We start from the raw sequence: 20,852 nt of genomic DNA on the forward strand, positions 1-20,852 counted from the left end.
GATTCCAATGGGATGAAGTTCAATAAGGCCAAGTGCTGGGTCCTGCACTTTGGCCACAACAACCCCCTGCAGCGCTACAGGCTGGACACAGAGTGGCTGGAGAGCAGCCAGGCAGAAAGGGACCTTGGAGTACTAATTGACAGGAAGCTCAACATGAGCCAACAGTGTGCCCAGGTGGCCAAGAAGGCCAATGGGATCCTGGCCTGTATCAAAAATAGCGTGGCCAGCAGGACCAGGGAAGTGATCCTTCCCCTGTACTCTGCGTTGGTGAGGCCACACCTTGAGTACTGTGTTCAGTTCTGGGCCCCTCAGTTCAGAAAGGATATTGAGGTGCTGGAGCGAGTCCAGAGAAGAGCAACAAGGCTGGTGAAGGGACTGGAGCACAAGCCCTATGGGGAGAGGCTGAGGGAGCTGGGGTTGTTTAGCCTGGAGAAGAGGAGGCTCAGAGGTGACCTCATCACTGTCTAGATCTACCTGAAGGGAAGTTCTAGCCAGGTGGGGGCTGGTCTTTTCTCCCAGGCACTCAGCAATAGGACAAGGGGGCATGGGCTTAAGCTCTGCCAGGGGAAATTTAAGTTGGATATCAGAAAAAAATTCTTTACAGAGAGAGTAATCAGGCATTGGAATGGGCTGCCCAGAGAGTTGGTGGATTCACCATCCCTAGAGATTTTAAAACGCAGATTGGACGTGGCACTGAATGCCATGATCTAGTAAATGGACTAGAGTTGGACCAAGGGTTGGACTCGATGATCTTGGAGGTCTTTTCCAACCCAATCGATTATATGATTCTATGAAATAACCTTCCACAATGGATGACAAATATTAAAACTGGGGGGTTTTACCCACTTTTGCATTGGCTGACATATTCATCACATCACCTTTAATTTCAGGAGTAAGCTTGCAATCAATAAAGTAAAAATTTTATAAACTTAAAACACACTTTCATAAGTGGAAGATCTACTTTCCTAATGACAGCCTACTGATGTCAATGAAATTATGCTAAGAATTAGGTTCTATCCAGGTGGAATTAGCTGTTCTACTAGGATCTTAAGAAAAAAACATCCTTATTGTATGACAGTACAGTACAAATTCCTCTAGTGAGTTTGCATTTAGATTATTATCCTCAATGTAAGAACGACATCAAGCTATTATAGAGGGTTCAGAGAACGTTGACCAAGATGGTGAAAGGCAAGGAGAAACAGCCAAGGTCACTTGGTTTGTTGGAGCTTGATGAGAGAAGTAATTGCAGTCTTCAGCTTCCTCAAGAGGATCAGTAGAGGGAAAGGTGCTGATCTGCGCTCTCTGGTGACCAGTGAAAGGACATGAGGAAACAGAATGAAGCTCCATCAGGGGAAGCTCAGACCAGATAATAAGAAAAGGTGCTTCACTGAGTGGGTAGTTGATCACTGGAACAGGCTTGCCCGGAAAGTGGTCATGGAACCAAGTTCCAAGGAGTAGGTGGACAATGTAAATTTATTGATAACAGTCATAATATGAAAATGACAGTGATTTTCACAAAGATCCTACATAATGCAAGATTTTTATGAGGTAAAAGGAACTGCAAATATGAAATTTCTTATAGGAGGGAGGACTAGAACTCAACTATATTGATGATTTTTTCTTACCACCTTCAAAAGAAGTACATTATTTTTAATCTGTTGACAACAATGCGTTTTCATGTGGAATGGGAAAGGATAGTTTTAGCAAACTTTTTCTTAATTGGATAATATTTGGGTTTTAATCTCTGCATCATATCTACATAACAATATAACCTCAGAAGTCAATGACAGTCATATATTATTTCTACATCTGTAACATCTATTTTCTAAAATATGTAATTTTCTTCTTACAAGTTCCTTACAGATAAGAAAGTTGCCAAGACTTGCCATTACTAAAATGCCATTTGTAGAGCAGTAGCTGTTGTTAGTCTATTCTTATCATTCATGAACCTGTTCCATAATAGTATTGCCAGGACATCCTATTGAGTTAAGAAATGACAAGCATTAAACAAACTTAAGTGACTAAACCAGCAAATATAAGATATATGACTGAACAAAGCTTTTTATAAACTTCATGTGAAAATGAAACCAAATCAAAAGAAAAATCCTTGGTAAATATGAGGTTTAGGAGATTAAACCCCTTTGCTATTAACACATACAAAGATTAGAGTTCATTTCCATTTTAAATAGTTACTGACATGCATATCAAGTGGGGTAAATATGTAGGACAAGATCCCAGGGCTTGGGATTACAGCGATCTAACAGCAGTCAATCCAAAGCAATGACAGCATGTGACAGAGGCAGGAGGTCCACTTATAAATACCTTTCTTGTGAGCCATTATGAATCTGAAAGCATTGTTTCTAAAGCACAATGATCTTGTTTCTGGTTTTTTTTTTCTTTTTGGTTTGTGATTTGTACATTTTTTATGGGCATTCATCTTACTTGCTATGACTCAGTTCTGTAGTAATTTTATTTCTACTGTTTCAACATATAATTTTTTTCTGCTCTAGAGGAAACAGATTAAAGATCTAAATGAAAATAATAATGAAAAGGAAAATACAAATATTTTAAAAGTTTTGAAACAGAAGTGTTCCTACTTGTCTAAAATACTAAAAAAAACCAAAAAACCCACAAACACCACCCCCCCAAAAACAAACAAACAAACAAAAAACCCCCAACCCAACCCCCCCCCCCCCCCCAAAAAAAAAGCACCACAAAATTTGCAGGAAAAATAATCAGGCTTTTTAATATATTTAATGTACAACTTTGTATATCATCACATTTAGATCTGTTTGTTATCAACATAAAGCATGACTGTGTAAAGCTTTTCACCTTAGCTTTTGATTTTTAATTATTGGAAAGTGCATCCTTAGTTTTCACTTTTGTAACTGCCAAATTTTAAATTATATACCTGCTATTATTTTGTTTATACATAATTTGCTAGAAATTATAAATCATATGTTCCTACATATTCTTTATACATATCCCTATTACATATCCCTAAATATTTGTATGCAAAATTAATTCAAATTGCCCTTCACCAGGACGTAATAAGAATCTCTCTCATTGCACTAAAGCATTGCAGTCTATGTTAATATCTTTTATATAGTTTCCTTACTCTCATCACTATTTTTTCCCTGAAGTATTTCATATTGAATGACTTAAACTCCCTTGAAATCAATAGAAAGGTTTTCATCCAGTAGATCCATGGATTTCTGTATTCTAGAGCATGTGAATTGTTCCATTCATTTTAGTCATGCATCCACTTACAAACATAAATATCAACTTCACAAATCTTAGTGAAATGTAAATCAAAATCAGTTATATTTTGAGACTAGTATTAAAATAAGAAGGCAATTCTATATAATGTAAGTAATCAAAGTAAAAATTATCTCACATTTTAGTACCTTTTCATGTTTCCAGTTCTGCTTTCACTGAAACAAAATAATGAGATGAATAAACCTCAAAAGTCATTAATAATCTGTCACCATTTCCTTCTGGCTCAAAATGGTAACTCAGTCAGATAGACTTGTACTACTGATGAGCTGTCTGTTTTAACCTCACTGCACTAAGGAATACCCTTTGTCTCAAATAGGCAGCATTATACCTAATCCCCATGCTTTTTCTGGGGCCAGATAGCCTTTGTGTGGAGCTGACACACTGATACGTGTTTTCACGGCACACTCAGGATATGTGCCAAATCATTCTGGACAATTTATCCTGGCAGTAAGTTTTAGCTGTTTACCCAACCCCACCAGGAGACTTTCCAATTCAAGAGTATTTTTTAGGAATCAATTTCAAGCAAGTAGAAATATAAATGGAATCGTTAATTTCTGTTGGTAGAGTGAAATTTCTTAAAGAACAAATTCTAACGTATTTGCTAAAATCCAGGGAAGAATCAGTTAAAGATCCCAGTGTGGCTTAATATTCTTAAAGACAATAACTATTTCCTAAAATCCTACTGTGCTGAAAATTAATTTGTAATCCACTGGCATGTACAGTTTTATATAGTAAGCATTTAAAAAGTATTCTTAAAGATCTCTAGATCTCTTCTAGGAACAATTATTATTTCAATAATATTAGAGATATTACTTTTTGTACCTTTCCTTTGGCAAAAATTCTACGATTATAATAGTATTATACTGATAAAAATTACTTTTGCTGAAATAGTTTGGTATTTGGAAAATTGGTTATAAATTATACAGGAAAAAATGGAGTTTCTTGGTGGCTAACTAGGAGAGTTTACTAGTATAATTTTTAGTAGGATATAGTAGTCTTTAATGACCTCAGGTAGTATACATTTTAGGGAAATTATAAGAGCAACTCAAATTTTGCTATATAATTTAATACAAATTATGGTTACCACAGAAAAATCAGTACCTTTGTCTTTATTTCCTCTCTTAGTTTTTCTTTGTCCATGGTGTAAAGTTTCCTTTTCCCCTTTCTACTCCTTTTCCAGAAAGATTTCGAATCTTCTCCACGAAATAACTCTTACTTGCGAGTGGGTGGGCAAAATGATGCATAAAATATTAATATAGCTAGAGCAATTATAATAACAGTGATTGGTAACAGGTATGCTGCTTCCTTGAAAAATACCTTGATCATCATACTGTTAAAGGAATACAGTCTGAAGCATCTGGAATAATAGATGGCTGAATTCAATTTGTAGAAGAGATGCTTCACCATTGTCCTTTTGTAAGACAGTAACAAGAAGCACTCAATCAGTAAACACTTTAAAGCGAGAAAGCTACACAAGGAGATCCTGCTATGTCGATGTTACATTGTTTCATTACAGTGAACTTACTCCTAGTTTGTACCAGTTTTAAACCCTGAATATGTATTTTTCTAGTAAAAACAAAATAACAAACACACACAAACACAATCCTACTAAAAACTCCAAAACAAAAAACCCAGACAATACTAAGAGAACCAATGACGCAAAGGAAACAGACGACACTACTATTTTTGGAAGGCAATTGAAATCAGGTCTTCATTTTCTTTCATTCTGAGAAAGGAAAGGTCTTTAAATTACTGTGCAGAAAGGTCACAATGGAAATGATTTTTTGGGGGAAGTGTTCAGCCACTGGAGTTTCAGGTATCCAGATCCACATAGTCAATTCCTTGTGAGAGATGAAAAATTATCTTGTTCTGTGGCTATCATTTCATTTTACATTGAGATCTGGATACATTCTTAGGTAACCCCTTATGAATCTGACCTATAGATTCAGCAATGAAGAACTGGGATCAATTGAGTTCAGTATTAATGAAAAAAGTAAAAAAAATACTGTAAATTTTGATGAATTTTGTGGGAATAGAAGACAGGTGATCCTTCTGCTGAGGGAGCAGAAATGGACATTGATTTCCTACAAACACTTTCTCCTTCAATCACCAGAAAAATAATTTTGGCCAACACATTCACGTTATGATAAATAGTATGGTCAAATTATTACTGATATTGAAGTGTCATCCTCAGATTTTCAGAAAAAGAAAGCTACCACACAGCAATGATCTACAACCAGAAAAAGTGTAGCAGTTGTCTGTGCTCTTTCCAGTGAAGAGTACAAATATTAACACTTGGCTTTTAGTTTGGCAATGCATATAATATAGGTGCAGACAATAAAAACAATATAAATGTGAGCAAATAGATAATCAGGTCACTTTTTGTCTAATATGTGTTTAGTTGGTTTTTTTTCTAAACCCTGGGTTTGACTTTCCTCAAATTAATATTGCTGGAATCTTGGAGAATTTCCATTGAAAATTAAAATATTTACTGGTGAAGAAATTATGCAGTATTTAAACCAGTTACAATTGGCTAACTTAATAAACAATAATAATAGTTTAACTGGTAGATTGTCAGAAGGGAGAAGTTTCATAAACAGAAGACAGAAGGTAAAAACTTGAAAGAGACTTCAAAGTTCATCACTAACTGTAATTTTTATGGAGTCAAAGTTTACTATGAACCACAGCCACTGTTCAGTAATGAAAAACTGCCAATTGTTATGGCACCATTTTGGACAAAGACAGAATCTGTTTTCTTTTACCTAGCCAGGATATTTAAGAGGTACCATTTTTCATCAAATGATTATTGGTCCTTGTCATATTTTCCAAAAGGGGAAAAATGAACTGTTTGTTCTATTAGTCAGAGGACTATATATCACATCCATACAAAACAGGAGACTGAGTCTCGTTTCACAAAGTGGACTTTATCAGATTAAGTGTTGTTTACTAGAACTCCACCCCAGTTATTATGCAGATTTCTATTTGTTAATATGTAGGCATAATTGCTTTGGTTTATCCTTCTTTGTAATCCCTTTTATTTCTACACATAAATTCCACATCTGTGGGAGAGATTAATTTGAATGCTACCATCCATACCTCTACCAACCAAGAGTGATTTTAGAAACACAGCTGGAAAATTGGATTTGTAGTCCATGTCATCACTGAACAAACTCATACTGAAGTTACAGAATACCTTATCTGGTAGGACATGACAGAAGGAGTCAAGATTCCACAACTGCTTGAAAATCCTCTGATTAGGTATGCCAATCTGGTGCTGGCTTAAAACAGAAAAGATGAACAACAGATTACATATTTGGAAAAAGAGGAAAACTATAATTTTTTATATTTCCCATCAGTACTTTCTGCACAGATATTACAAGACAGTGGATGCAAGGTTGTATTACAGGCCTCCACAACTATTTTCACTTGTGCGTCAGACCATGAACAATGCTAGACAGTTGCCTGCATTTTGCTAAAAGCTGTTTCTTTGATTGCTCCCATCCATGACAAAGTCCCAACTTGCTTTCAACTCCCTGTGACCTCGGCCACTAGAGGGCTGCACTTTGTGTGATATTCTCCTCTAAACCTCCAGTATCACTGCTCCAAGCAGTCAAATGAAGAAGAAAAAAAGCATATTCTGAAGCATATCTGTAATAATGAATACTTTTCTTAATATTAAATCGATATGTGTTGAAATTTTTATTACATGCAGCTATTTGCTTAGTTAAGTAGAACTGTTACTGAGAAGCTAGGTATATAGTTTTGGCTAACTTCTTCAAAGATGAGACTGTCTATTAAAGCATTAAAAACCTACTCATAGTACCAGAAAAGTTGAAAAAGCTTGTCTAAGTGGGATGGAACATACCGTAGTGGGGAATTATTAAACAAAAGGCATTCTGTAGAGACGAGGGGAGGCACTTGGGAAACAGCTGTTAGCAAAGACAGGCTGAGGCAGGACAGACATCTGCTGAGTCTGAGGAAATTAGGTTTCAGGATTACCACTTTTTCCTCTAAGCTTATAGAAGCTAGATACACAAACAAAATACATACCGCTTATCATATGAAAACCTTTTTTTATTCTACACTTTAATATGTCTGCTGTTAGCATGAAACAATACTTTTGTTTCAAGAATGCAATCAAGTAAATGTTTTATAAGCTAATTGGAGATCCCAAAGGGAGGACTTGCAGGTGCTGAATCCAATCAGATCTGTCACATAATTAAAATTGGTGCAGGGGGCACAGTAAAACAGAAGTGGTCTAAAACCAGAAAATTGTTTGATTCAGTGTTGTTACAGATGAATAGGACACATTCAGTGAGATAAAGAGAGCAGCGTTACAATGTATCCAGTTCTACTGTGGAAATCGACTCAAGATGTCTTAATTTAAACATTGTGGGGTTTTATTTTTTTTTCAAAGTTTTCTGTAAGTCAATTGCTTAGTTTACAAATAAAAAGAGGCCTCTTAGTGCTGATGACCCTACAAACTGGATCTGAGATTTACAAGTCATGCCGTGATCTTTCTGGCTCAAATACTAATAAAATTCTTCAGCTGGAACTTAGTAAAGAAAATGAAAGAGTTAGAACCAGTCCCCAGTTTGTTGTACAATAATTGTGTCAGCAACTGCCAAGGTAACAGAAGCCTAAAATTTTATTTCAGTCAGTAAACTAAGCAATTATGACTCAGAGTATCTTAGATACAAAGGGTATATGATGAGTAAGAAAGTCCCCTTTCTATACAATCATTTTACTGTCCATATATGCTATCAAATTATTACTGAACCTGCTGCATCTGTTTCATCTTCTGCAAGCAATCTGGATATCATATTCCTGGGACACAATTCCCAAAGAAGTCATTCAAAAAGTTACCTATGAACAGTGCTTGATTGAGTTCTTAATTTGTGAATGCATTTGGGCAGGAGCCTGTTTAGATGTTAATGTGAGTATGGTTTAATATCCTTTAATGAATTACCTATCTGGCATGTAATTTATAAGCAGAGGTTATGTCCTATAAGATACATTTTACATGAAATCTGTATTTTAAGTACTAAAAATTGTTTGGGGCAGTATTAATGGTAAGTGATTACTAAAACTAAGGCTGTCTCCCAGGGAGCTTAGAATGGAAATTGGATTTCATCCACAAACAGCCAGGTTTTCAGCTCACGCAATAGGAGGAATCGAGTCAGCAGCCACGCTGCACACACACGTACCACTACAAATTTAGCACAGAGCACTGTGTAACGCAATAAACACACGTTCCTAAATTTTGTACAGAATTGATACTCCAGTACTGGCCACTGCCACCACAGCAACAGCGGTTTGAGAGTCGTTTTCAAAAGCAACGAGTCAATAAATAGCAGAGTAAAATAGCAGAAACGCTCTTCTGATGCGCAGACAATCCCCAGAGCCCTGCCTCCCCCTCCTCCCGCATCTTAAAAGGTCTTAAGCTTCCACCTGAATAGTTTCGTATTTGTAAGCAGAAATAACCTTCTCCGCAGTGAAACATGTTTGAATTATCTACAAAATATTTAGGTAAGCAAAGCGGCTCTGTGCCGCACAGCTCCAGCTAGACTGATTGTCACAGCGTAACAATAGTATCTTTATTATTTCCTCTACAAGCCTGCGCGATGCAGCTTGACGCGTCCAAGGCTCCCGATGCAGAGCGACATCACTTGTCCCCCGCCCGCCTCCCGCGGCGACCGGCGGGGACAGATGGACGGACGGAGGGCCGCGGCCACACCGACCGGGTCGGGTCGCGCCGAGCGAGTAGTGCAGCCAACCTCAGCGAGGACGAGTTCCCCCTATCCCACCGCCTCGTCGGGCCAGCTCAGCCGTCCTCCCACGCAGCTGCGAGCCTGCAGGGCGCAGTGTGTAACCCAGGTGACGCCGCATCACGGCGGGGACCCTCCCGGGGCAGCAGCCAGCCCCCACACACGCCCGCCCAGCCACCGCCCCCGCCGCAGAGGTTAAAGCGCCCCCGCCCCTCCACAACCATTCCTCCAGTCGCGACCCGGGATTGGCGATATGCTCCAATCCCTGCCTCGCTCTCTTTTGTCCCGATTGGTCAGATCTCCTGCCTGTCTTTGGAGGAAGCTCCGTCCTTCTTTTTTATCACACACTCACACCACTCCCCTATCAGCCCCCCCTTCCATCCCCGTTCTTGCACCCCCTCCCACGGTGCTAACCTCTCCTGCCTTTCGGGTTTTTGCGGTGTAGCCAAGGGTGGTGGCCCCAACCCCCGGCCAGCCAGCCAGCCAGCCAGCCGCCCGCGGTGCTGGGGCGAGATCGAAGCAGCGCCGCACCACACGGGCAGCGATCCCCCTCTCCACCCCCGTGCACGCGAGTCCGACAGTGAGGGAGAGCGGGAGCGGCGGGCAGCTGAGCCGCAGCGTCAAGCGCTGTACTAGGGCGGGCAGGGGCGGAAGGGGGCTCAGAAACAGCGTGAATCATCTCCCACTCTCCCTCGCCCACCATTTACACTGCTTGCTCCCTCCTTCTCCCCCTCCCTACCTCCCTCCCTCCCTTCCCGCCGATTCAGTCTCACTCGTTCTCTCTCCCCTCCTCTCCCACTCACTCTCTCCCCTCCTCTCTTCTCCCACTTACTCTGTCCTCTCCTCCTCCTGTCTCACTCTTTTCACTCTTTCCCCTCCTCCTCTCCTCTCCCCCTTTCTCCCTTTCGCCCCCCTTGTTCCCCTGTCTCCCTTCTCATCTCCTCCTGACACTGCACTGCAGCTGCTCCTCCAGCCCAGTCCTGCCCGCTTCCCTCCCTCCTTTCCCTTCCCTCCCCCCGGGTGCCAGATAAACAAGGCGCGCAGCATCCTCGACAATCCCGATCTTAGCTCTACATTTTCGAAAAGGACAAGAGAACGGGACGAGCCCCCTCCCCTCCTCCTCCTCCTCCTCCTCCTCCTCCCCCTTCCTCCTCCTCCTCCTCCTCCTCCTCCCCCCTTCCCTCCCTGCCCCCCCTCCTCCCCCCCACCACAGAAGGGAAGAGACAATTCTCCTCCGAGCAGCAGCAAACATGATGGCGGCAGCTCCCATCCAGCAGAACGGGACCCACACCGGGGTTCCCATAGACCTGGACCCGCCGGACTCCCGGAAAAGACCGCTTGAAGCCCCCCCCGAAGCCGGCAGCACTAAGAGGACCAACACGGGCGGTGGGTATATCCTCTGTCACCTCCCTCCCTCCCCCCCCGCCAACCCACCCACCTCTCCGCTTCCCTACCTGCCTGCCTGCCTCTCCTTCCTCCCCCACCCCCCTGAAGATTCCCATTTCTCTAATGTTATCATTCATCAAAATGGCGTCGGTTTTCAGCATCTACCAGTCTTTTTATTTAATATCCACGCTGGGGCTGCACAGCCGTGACCCTACCGAGTCGAGGAGGGAGCACAAGGGGCTCCCGCAGCCCAGCTATCGTCCCTCGCCCGTTTAACGATGGGCGAAAATAAAGAGCAGCCAGAGGGAGACGGCAAACGCTCTTCCCTCCTTCTACATCCTCGGAGTCGCAAGTTGAATTTCAGCCTTGTCGTGCGTTTTCCTCCTCCTTGGCCTCACTTCCATTGTCAGCGCGTACACGGCGTGTGGTTTGCCTTGCCAAGCCGGGGGCGAGGGCTGGTTGGTGGCGGGGGGGAGTCGCTCCTCGGCTGCGGGGACTCGCTAGTTAACACCCTGTTCTTCCTGGAGGAGATGAGTTATAACGGGACCAGCATCTCCTTTATCCATTTGCACTGGAGTCGTCATAACAATGCACCGAGGCAGAGGTGAATTCATTTGCCCAATGTTGAGTGCAGCGGTCCGATTGTACATAGTACATTATTCCCCAGCTATGGTAATACGGGTGGGCATCACTGTCTCACACAGGCACTTCTTGAGATGCTTTTAGTCTCAGAGAAGTAAGGTGAAGTGAGATGGGCCCTTCTTCTGAGGGCTAAAAAAACCCCTTAAACCCACAACTTTATTAAACAGGATTCATGGTATTGTACTTTGTATCCATGCCAATGGGATGTTGCCTTAAATACTGGGGAGAGCCCAAGTCTGGGGAGCCAATGTACCCCTCATTGCCTTACAATTCTTCAGAGCCAGTTACGAAAAGGTTCTCAGACTTCAGTGTAACTGGATTTAGCAGTGCGGTGGGGGCACTGGCAATTGTGGAGTTTCTTTCTCTTCTCCATTCATTCTATATATTTTTTCCTGTTTCGATTGTGTGCTTTAACGCTAGTGGTGGATAGAGGACTGGTATTGTCTATCTCGTCACCTTTTAAGTGTATTTAAAATAAGTGTCTTAGGGTTTTGATCAATTGGGAAAAATTCTTCTTAGTGTCCTTTAATTAATGAGCTTAAAAGAGATCATTGTCGCTTAAGAAGTGCTAAAGGAATACATCAGGATTACTTGGGCAAGTGATTCCATCCGCACCATGTTGAGTTGTTTTCTTGGCGGTGGTTGAAATGCTTGGAATAAACCCCCACATTTTGGGTGGGTTATTTGGTAGCAGAGTAGTCGTTTTGCTCACTTAAGAAAAATGCAGGCAATAGCTAATTGCTGTTCTCATGTGTTTGCTAATGGCAAACAAATAGCCTATTAGAATTCACAATTCATTCCTTTTTGGTTTTGTCATTTCTTTTGCAGTATTTTCAAGTGAGATTGTAGTTGTCAGTATCCACGTTTTTGTGCAGGCAATTTTTTTTAAATGGTCTGATAATTTCTGCATGCTGTGGTTACCACTGGGGAAAAAAAATCTACTTTCGAAATATGATACGGATTATTTTCTTCTTGTTCTTTACTGATTTAGGGGATCTATGTGTATTACTTATATTGCTTAGAATAAATGTACATATTTTAAAAGGTCAAACATATAGTTTAAACATGTCTTGTAGAATGATGCAACTGGTTAAATGTAAATGCATGAATTAATGGAGGAGTTTAAAGATGTAGCCTTTTGTTTATTTGTGGGTTTGGGGAGAAAAAAATGAGCATTTATAAGCCACATTAACCATGCATATCTCAATTTTTCAGAGGATGGCCAGTATTTTCTAAAGGTCCTCATACCTAGTTATGCTGCTGGATCTATAATTGGGAAGGGAGGACAGACAATTGTTCAGTTGCAGAAAGAGACTGGGGCCACCATCAAGTTGTCTAAATCCAAAGATTTTTACCCAGGTAGGTGCAAAACTTAGTCAATTCTTTATTTTTAAGTCCCAAGGGATGTATGTACATGTCAGCGTGCTTCATATGTTGACTACTAAGCTTCCAGAGCAGCAGGAAGCATTACGTCTCAGAAAAGTATGTTACCAAGTGCAACAGTGAATATAAATGTTCTCTCTGTTTTTGTGTATGGAATGGACTTGGCACTAACTGCTTGAAATAAGGTTAAAGATGCTTACAATGTTTCTGTGAAAGATTATTTTCATTATCAGTTGTTGCTTTATTTTTATTAAAAAAATAAAATGTAGCTTTAAGGAACCAGTGTGACAGGTGGTGTAAAAATAATTGTTCGTTTGAAGTTTCCAGACATTATAATGACAATTAAGCTACAATGAGTAAAAATGAAAGGCCGCCTCTTAAAGAATGGGCCATTTACTTAAAATCCATTATGTACCTTCTTTCTTCTTCACTGCTTTGTTCACTGGCTCTGGAGTGAAGTAAAGAGGACAAGTGCTGATCTTTAGATATTCTTTATATTATGTTTATCATGGTGGTGGAAGAAAACTCTATTATAAAAGTGAAATACTTTGGATGAATAAAGAAATTAGTATTTTATATTAGCTGTATTAATGCAGAAGAAAGAAGTTTTCCATATTAGAGTATAACAGCAGTAAATGTCTGATTTAGCATTTCCCCTTTATAATATTTCTGAAAAGGGAGTCTTACATAATGATAGATAAGATTTTATTTTCTGCAATTGATTAATCTTTTTTTTTCCTAAAGATGACCAAATTAATATTCTGTAATTGAACTTTGTTCTAGAGGACTTTTAAAAAACTGACGTAAAATAATAATATAGATGATATTTTTGTGTTTTGATTTTGTTATCTTGAAGAGTAACTGGTGATTTTGAATTGAGTTGACTAGCTGATACTGACTTTTTTTTTCTGTTGGAAAAATAAGAGCTGCTTTGTGTTTGATTTACTTTAACAAGATGACTGAATTTTACACAATAGTGAAGATGTATAGATGTAAACCGAAAACTAAGTTAGGATCATTTAGCGTTCCTGCCCTCAAACTTTAGTGTCAGGCAGAAGTGGATAATTTTTTATTAACAGAGAGATTGTGGTCTATTTACAAAGATGATTGTTGATGTGGAAATTTTTAATGCACCTGTTGTACATCTCCTTAATGAATGTAGTTTATAATGCTTAAATGTCAGAGGTTGAAGAGCTATATGTAGATCTTTTTTCCTGTTGAAAGTTACAACTTATGAACTGGTGCTTGTTGCCTTTGAGGCTTTTATCTTTTTTACTATATATATTTTTTTAATATATACAGCTGGCAGAAATAGTCCTTTCTTTTGAAAGGTATGTTAGGGTGGAAAAAAAATCAGTGTAGAATTGTGAAAATTCTTGGAAGAAATGAAAGCATTCTAAAGAGCCTGATTGCAGAATTAATAACATAATCGGGATAAAGAACTGCAATAGTAAATTAAATTCACTGTCAATGGATGAAAATGAAATGTATTTTCTGCATTATACATGAGGGGGTATCAGATATGCAAGGATGTTACAGAAAATTGGTGTTTATGAAGAATATTCCAAATACCAAATTATGAGCCTTTTCATTTTACTACAGTTTATTTACACTCACTTGGAAAGGACGCTCCAAAGATTAGATCTTTTGTTCAGTGTTCTAGTATAGTTCTTTTGTTTTCTGATTAAGTCAGAATTACATTTTTTTTTTTTGTGTCTGTAAGAAATTGTAAAGATACAGCAGTAGTAGCAGAGGAACCTTTGAAAAATAAAAATTAGCAAGCTAGATTAACATGAGAAAAACATTTGTGACATATTCTTCCTTCAGATCAGTAGCAATAAAATAAATAACTGGGGCAGGAAGGCTCAAGCATTTTCACCGTAACAGGTGCAAATGAAGTTCGAGTTTGACTTCATGCAGTCTGCCTTGAATTTGCAGCCACATTGCGTTGTATAGTAAGTGAGTGTTTTAAGGAAGTTGGTGACCGATGCCTGCTAAAGCATGGAGCAGGGATGGGGAATGGATTCCAGCATGGCTCGCTCTCATTAGTCTTTCTGTTTGCGTCTGATCACAAGCCCATGGCATTTTCGGAGGTCCTGGCATTCCCTGGGCTGATGGCTTTTGGGTTTCTTCCAGACTGTCTTGCTCATATAGCATTAGGGAATACAAACCTTGTGAAATAGCTAAGATGAAGATGTGGTTTATTTTACTTACAAAGTTTCTTAAACAATTATTCTATTTTCCTAATAGGTGTTACTTTGTCCTTATCTCTGCTTGTGACTACAAATGTGTTTAATATATATTTTGCTATGGAATGTTCTGTTGCTGAAGCTTATGTGAAACTTTTCTGTATTTCCAAAAAGTTTTAGAAAAGTGAGTAAGTTCCTGTTTGGAAAGGAGGAAGTTGGTGATAATACAGAAATTGCGAGTAGTTCCCATGATCTAATAGTGTTTTTTCTTTCCCTCTGTGATATAGGACTTCAGTATGCAGAGTGATTTGTTGGAATTATTTTTGTGCATCAAAAGGTGACATAATAACTGAAGAATTATATGACAGCTCTAATTGCAAGAAATTGAAGGAAAACCAGCTTTGCACTGAACATTTTAGTTTACAAAATAGGAAGCAGTATATAAATTCATTACTGTCCACTACAGTCTTATTTTTTGAGTACACAATTTGCTGTTCTCTTTGCAGGTTACCAGCTGACTTCCTCTAATTGTTTGGACTCCTGCAATTTGACTTTGGATATTGTGCCTAGATTGTTTTTTGTTCAGGCTTGTCCCCCAAGATTAGCAGAAATGAAGTTAAAATGGCAAAATATGCCCTACTTTTAAACTAAATGGTACTGAACCTTTCTGCAGAGAGGTATGGTGTTTATTGACTAGTAGGTTTTGGTCAAAATTTTAAATACAGATTTAGCAAACTTCGTAAATAAAGTGGCTATTCTGTGAAGCTATTTTAATGTGTGGTTTTATTTTGAATAATCTAGAAAAAGATTATTTCTGTTGTATGAAATTGTCATTGTCTTATCTGTTTCTCCATTCTGCATTATAGTGACTGTTGAGCTGAAAACTACTTGGGACATATGTATATTTTTCCATTGCGAATGCTGGCATACGCCCTCGCTTTCTTTCTCTCATGCGCTCTCTCTGCGTTCCTGCCCCAGTCTCTCCCATATGCACACACATGCACAAAATGTTACGTCGCATCACGTTGTTTATTTTGCAACAGGATCTTGCATGGTCTGAACTTGGTGCTTGAGTGAATTTGAGCTTGGTCAGTGTTTTTCAATTTATTGAAATATGAAGCCATACATGTACTGAAATAAGATCATGTCAAGAATAGAGATTAATAAAAGCATAATTAAATGAGGATAAGATTTACTGCTTTTAGAAATATATTGTGTTGTTCTTATAGCAGATTCCTAATCAGTAGAGATAAAAATGTTTAGAGAATATAAAAGGTAGGAGTTTACTCTCCCATCTTAGGTAGTGTGTAAAGTGTTGTGTGGCTGTGTTATGATTTGCAAAATGATTTATATTTGAGATGTTTTCTGTTTAAATATCAGGGGTTTTTTGAATCATTCTTGAATATGGGAGATAGTCTAGCTAATCTTTGTGCCAGTGTCATTCTGAAAAGTCTGTTCTAACTCTTAAAAACCTTTCAAATACATTGAATGTGTAAATAACACAACTTAACAGGAATTTATAATTAATAAGCTTGTAGCTTCATTACTCTTATAGACTCCTAGGAAGGAAAAAGGTATCATATATCAAGCTTTGTTCACTGTTATGATTTCCTTTATATAATAAAGAGATTGTCATGTTAATCTAGTAGGGAAAAGTATGTTTTAAAAATCAACACTTGAAATAATGTTCAAGTAAATACTGTTTTTTCAGCTAGGGAAGAGAAAAGAGTAATGGAGTTAGCAGTGAGAATGACTTTAGTTATTAGCTGTCTGTTGTCATGGTTTCATGAAGGGGTTTGTCGTACTTCTCATTTTTATTCTTGATGCTTCTATTTTATTTTTTTCTGAAGTGTTGACATTAGCTAATCGAAGACTACATAAGTATATATCTAAGATTTTCAGATTCTATTTTAAACATTTACTTACATGAGTAACTTCAGGGATAATGGGTCTGAGGAAATTACTAAAAGGGTAGAGACTTCAGAGGTGAAATCTAGAGCTGTGTAGATTTGTAAAGTAATTACTGGAATCACTGATCTTTTTACTACTATAAAAAAAAGTCCAAGCACCAAACCCCCATGTGTTGATTGCCAGCTGTTCAGAGAGATAATTCTCAGTTGGACAGTTGTCTGTTGCTTGGTTACTGGAACAGAATAAAAAAGTTAGCTTGTTAGCCAGCAGATCCTTAGTATTTTACATTTGAAAGGAAGCTGAAATAGAATATGTAACTTGGTAGGATCTTGAGACTGTTACATATCCAACTTGCCCAGTGTACTATCATTAGCAGCTTCTCATTTGGTAGGCTTAGAGAAATTTTGAGCAGAAGTTCAAGTAGAAATTTTGCACTGATTTTTTTCCACATGTAGAGATTTCTTCATGTTAATGAGTGAAATAACTTTGACATAGTAAAGGGCTTTGTTTTGCAAGGAAGTGTTGTGTCTTTGTCTTGTATAGAAAGGTTTATAACAACTTGTGACAAATTTGGAATGGTTAGCCTAGTGTTAATAAATGATACAGACTAACTATATGTGCACTTAGTTGGCAAAATAAAGAACAGATTAAGGACAGCTGTTATGATGGAAATGTCATTTTTAAGTTTTCAAATTTTCATTGTGATTACTTTTGCCTAGGTTGGGATATAATTGAAAACCAAACTATTTTCAGTAGATTATAAAGTTTAGGTACATGAAGGGGCTTCTAATAACAGCATTGTTTTTTGATAAAGTCAGGATTTCTGTAAAGCAATTATTCATTTAAGGAAAATTAAATAAGATTTTAATTTTGCACTTTTATGAAGTTTAAAATTTCCAAACAATACTTCAGAGGTATTTTTCAGATAGATCTAAATTTTAATGGATCTCTGGCAGAGCATAGGTCTTGGTGCTAATATTAAAAAAATATAGACAGAGAATGTCTGAATATCTTAATTATTTTCCTCTTCTCCCTTGTGCAGTAAACAAAACACGTGTTCCCTTGTCTTAATGGTGCAACCTGTGGCAAGCAGTATCTTTTCAAATAGTCTTTGATCTTCTTTGTTCTTTAATTAATTGCATTAACTTAGATATTGTCCTCAGTAGATGACCACAGAATTTATTTCATCAATGATCAGTACTTTTTGCCCAGGAAAGAAAGTGTTGGATTTAGTGAATTTGTCAGACTGGCCTTTAGAAATGGAACATAGAGCGATTCGTGAAGAGGGCTTGTGCCCGATTGCTGTCTCTGTCTTTGGACACAGCTCTAGCATATAGTTAAGCAACAACTATAAAGATTTAACTGCCACACATCTCTGAGACTCATTGTTGAATCCTGCAGCAGGTGCAGTCAGCTGTGCAGTCTTTCTTAGACAAGTTGGTTTATTTCTTAACATTTATCAGTAAGCCAGTGGGAGTTAATGACTTGGTGAGGAGTATGATGGTTGTCAGTTGTCCAGTGTTGGAATGCTGCAGGTAATTGGGCTGGACTGGTGAGAGCTGTGGCAGTGTGCTTCTCACGTTGCACTGCAGCTGCTGTTGATCTTAATTATTCTGACCCTCAGAGCCTGCAGTGTCATGGTATAAAACGCAATACATATTAGAAATTGAAGGGCTGCTTTTCTGACTCTCACTCGTGGCCATGTTTCTAGGTAGGCCTTTTGGTTTTGTATCTGGATCTCTTTGACACTAGCATAAAATTCTTAATGTACTTCAATTGAAAACTGGAATACATTATGCTTGCTTATCAAATCTATCTGTCTAGTAATGAAGCTGATAAACATGTTTATGAAATGTCACCATTATAATGGATTTAACAAAAATATTTGTGTTTGTTCTGACAACAAACACAATTGTCTATAAATGAAAAGATTTATATTGTGTGTGGTATGAAGTTCTAGTGCAGTTGTAGTATGTTCTGTTGTGGGGAATGCTTGGTGCCTGTTCTATCTAGCTCAGTCTTGTGATTTTTTCAAAGATTTCTAGTAGCATGGCAATCTGTAAAATTGGAATTTGCTATTTAGCACGCAGAATAAATTAGTGTGCTGTGCATGTGCAAGGCTATTAATTTACTGTAGATATACTTCCATCTTTATTCTGACTGCATGACATGGCTTTAGGAAACTATCAGGTTCCTTTACGTTCATCGTGGTATTCAGGGCTATTTTCCATCTCTCAAGGGAAATATCAACCTGTACTTTAACCTAGAGATCTTGTAAGTGTTACATTATAGACTTGTATAATTCTATTCCATCCTACTTTTGTTTTGATTTTAGGGGTATCTGCATCCCAATTTGTGATTATACATGGCATTATAAAGATCAATTGCATTGCTTATATTTTATTATATACATAGAGAAAGGATTGTCAGGATACTCTGCTTTAAATTTTCCCTGTGTTTGGTAGATACAGTAATTAATACGTACTAAAATAATGACTGTATAAATTCCCATCCTCCCGTATTAACTTGTTTTCAGTTTAACATTTTTGATAACTAGTTATAGGTGAATCTGATTGGGGTTTACTTAATGTTAGGTGTACTGTTTTGGATGATAGCCAAGCATTGAAACTCCTTTGCAAGAACTTAAGTGATCTGATTGAAATGTCAGTTTAAGGCAGTCTTTGGAGACATGTTTGTGGAAGTTGGCTCCCAACTGTAAAGTGCTAACATGCATTTGTAACCTTTGAGTATGAATTTATCACTCTTTGCTTGAGTTATTGTTCTTCTTGACTTGTGAATTGTAGCAAATTTTGTGTAAGGTTTAAGTGTTCCTCATAATTCATGGACTAAATTAAGTTTCCTTTGTGGAAGGCTGGAAAACATATGTTTATGTAGCTGATGTAAATAACTAGCTATGTGATCAGATAGCAGTGGAAAGAGCAGTATATTAGGGACCAGATTTAAAGTTAAACTTTGGTGATATGGTTGACCTGGGATCAGACGTCTTGTAAGTGAGGAAGAGATACCCTTCTCAACTTACGTGCACAAAAGTAGTATCATTAGCATTTTTTGGATATAAAGAAGCATGAATCTCGGAGAAAATATCATATTTACCTGGTCTTGTAGGTTTGATTGTGAAAAGACTAAACATCTGTTTTTCATCATTGATCTCTCACTGCATCCTGCAGGGCCTGTCATCTCAGCATTGACAGGATCAGATGAAAAATACAATCGATGTGTTGACATTTTTTTGAGAATCATTCAGGTAAGATTACTTGTTATACAGAACTACAGTGAAATTCATGGCTGCTGCTAATGTTTCACCAGTTGGAGCCTTTGCATTCTCAATCATTAATTAAATTAGATACTGAGGTTCTCTGCATGTTCCCTTCTTTCTATTTTAAAAGCACTTTTTGTGCCTTGCTCAGTGCCATTTAACTCTCTTGTAATTTCCCACCTAAAGAGCTTCACACATTTGTACTATTTTTCACCACTTCATAGAGTGGCACCTGTTTGCTTGAATCGAGAACCATAGAGCACACCTCCAGAACTCTTGTAAGATTTGTATGTCCTTTTTATTTTCAAGTAGTGACTTTAGTCCCATTTAGATTCTTCATTGGCAATATGGGTAAGAAGACTCTCTGTAGAGAACCAGATAATCAGGTGCAGCAGCAATTTGTCATCTAGTGCATTCTAAACTCTGGATTTCAAATTGTACATGAAAAATTACAAATATTTTACTGAGTATACAATGGTGCAGTCTTTATATCATAAGTTATTGAAAATATTTATATTAGATCATGCACTGGAAAAGTAGGAAATGGCATGTGCCCATTCAGTTTCCTTTGTTGAGAATCCAGTGTTCTTATGAAATTAAAACTATATCAGAGCATATTCCCAAAGAGTTGGGCTGTGGAATGTCATGGCTATGAGGGAAGGGGGAGGAGAGACTAATTGGGCCATATGCTGAAGTTGGAGATTTATCTAACAGACATTTGCATCTTGTCCCCATCTGTAATTTGGTGTTAGGAAATGCCAGAGTGCAGGTACGGTAGAGTATAGTACTAGTAGCAGCAGCAACAGTTCAGGTGCTGCTGCAGATACTGTTTTGGCAGCAGTATTGAGCTGGAGTTATAGCGTATTTATGTTTTTTATAATCTGGCAGTCTACCAACAACCTTCCTGAGGAACACTAAAAAAAACCCAAAACAAACCACAAACAAAACAAAAAAGAATAGGTGGCTTTCTAGTAGTTTCTTGACCTGGATTTGAAGAAAACTTCTGTGGAACAAGAG

The 20,852-nt window shown here is 38.3% G+C and overlaps 1 protein-coding gene across 2 annotated transcripts in view; it reads left to right on the top strand.

Moving 5' to 3' along the window:
* Positions 1-9,806: 9,806 nt before the first annotated feature.
* Positions 9,807-20,852, top strand: part of NOVA1 (NOVA alternative splicing regulator 1) — a 140,135-nt gene continuing 129,089 nt past the window's right edge. The window contains exons 1-2 of one of the 2 annotated variants that reach the window (XM_071558013.1): positions 9,807-10,433; positions 12,291-12,434. In XM_071558013.1, the coding sequence (XP_071414114.1) occupies positions 10,298-10,433; positions 12,291-12,434 (280 nt within the window). In that variant the 5' untranslated portion in view covers positions 9,807-10,297. The remainder of the gene's footprint in view (positions 10,434-12,290; positions 12,435-20,852) is intronic. The other variant, XM_071558012.1, reaches the window with a different exon arrangement.

Source organism: Pithys albifrons, chromosome 6, assembly GCF_047495875.1.
Source record: "Pithys albifrons albifrons isolate INPA30051 chromosome 6, PitAlb_v1, whole genome shotgun sequence".
In the NCBI taxonomy this organism is placed as follows: Eukaryota; Metazoa; Chordata; class Aves; order Passeriformes; family Thamnophilidae; genus Pithys; species Pithys albifrons.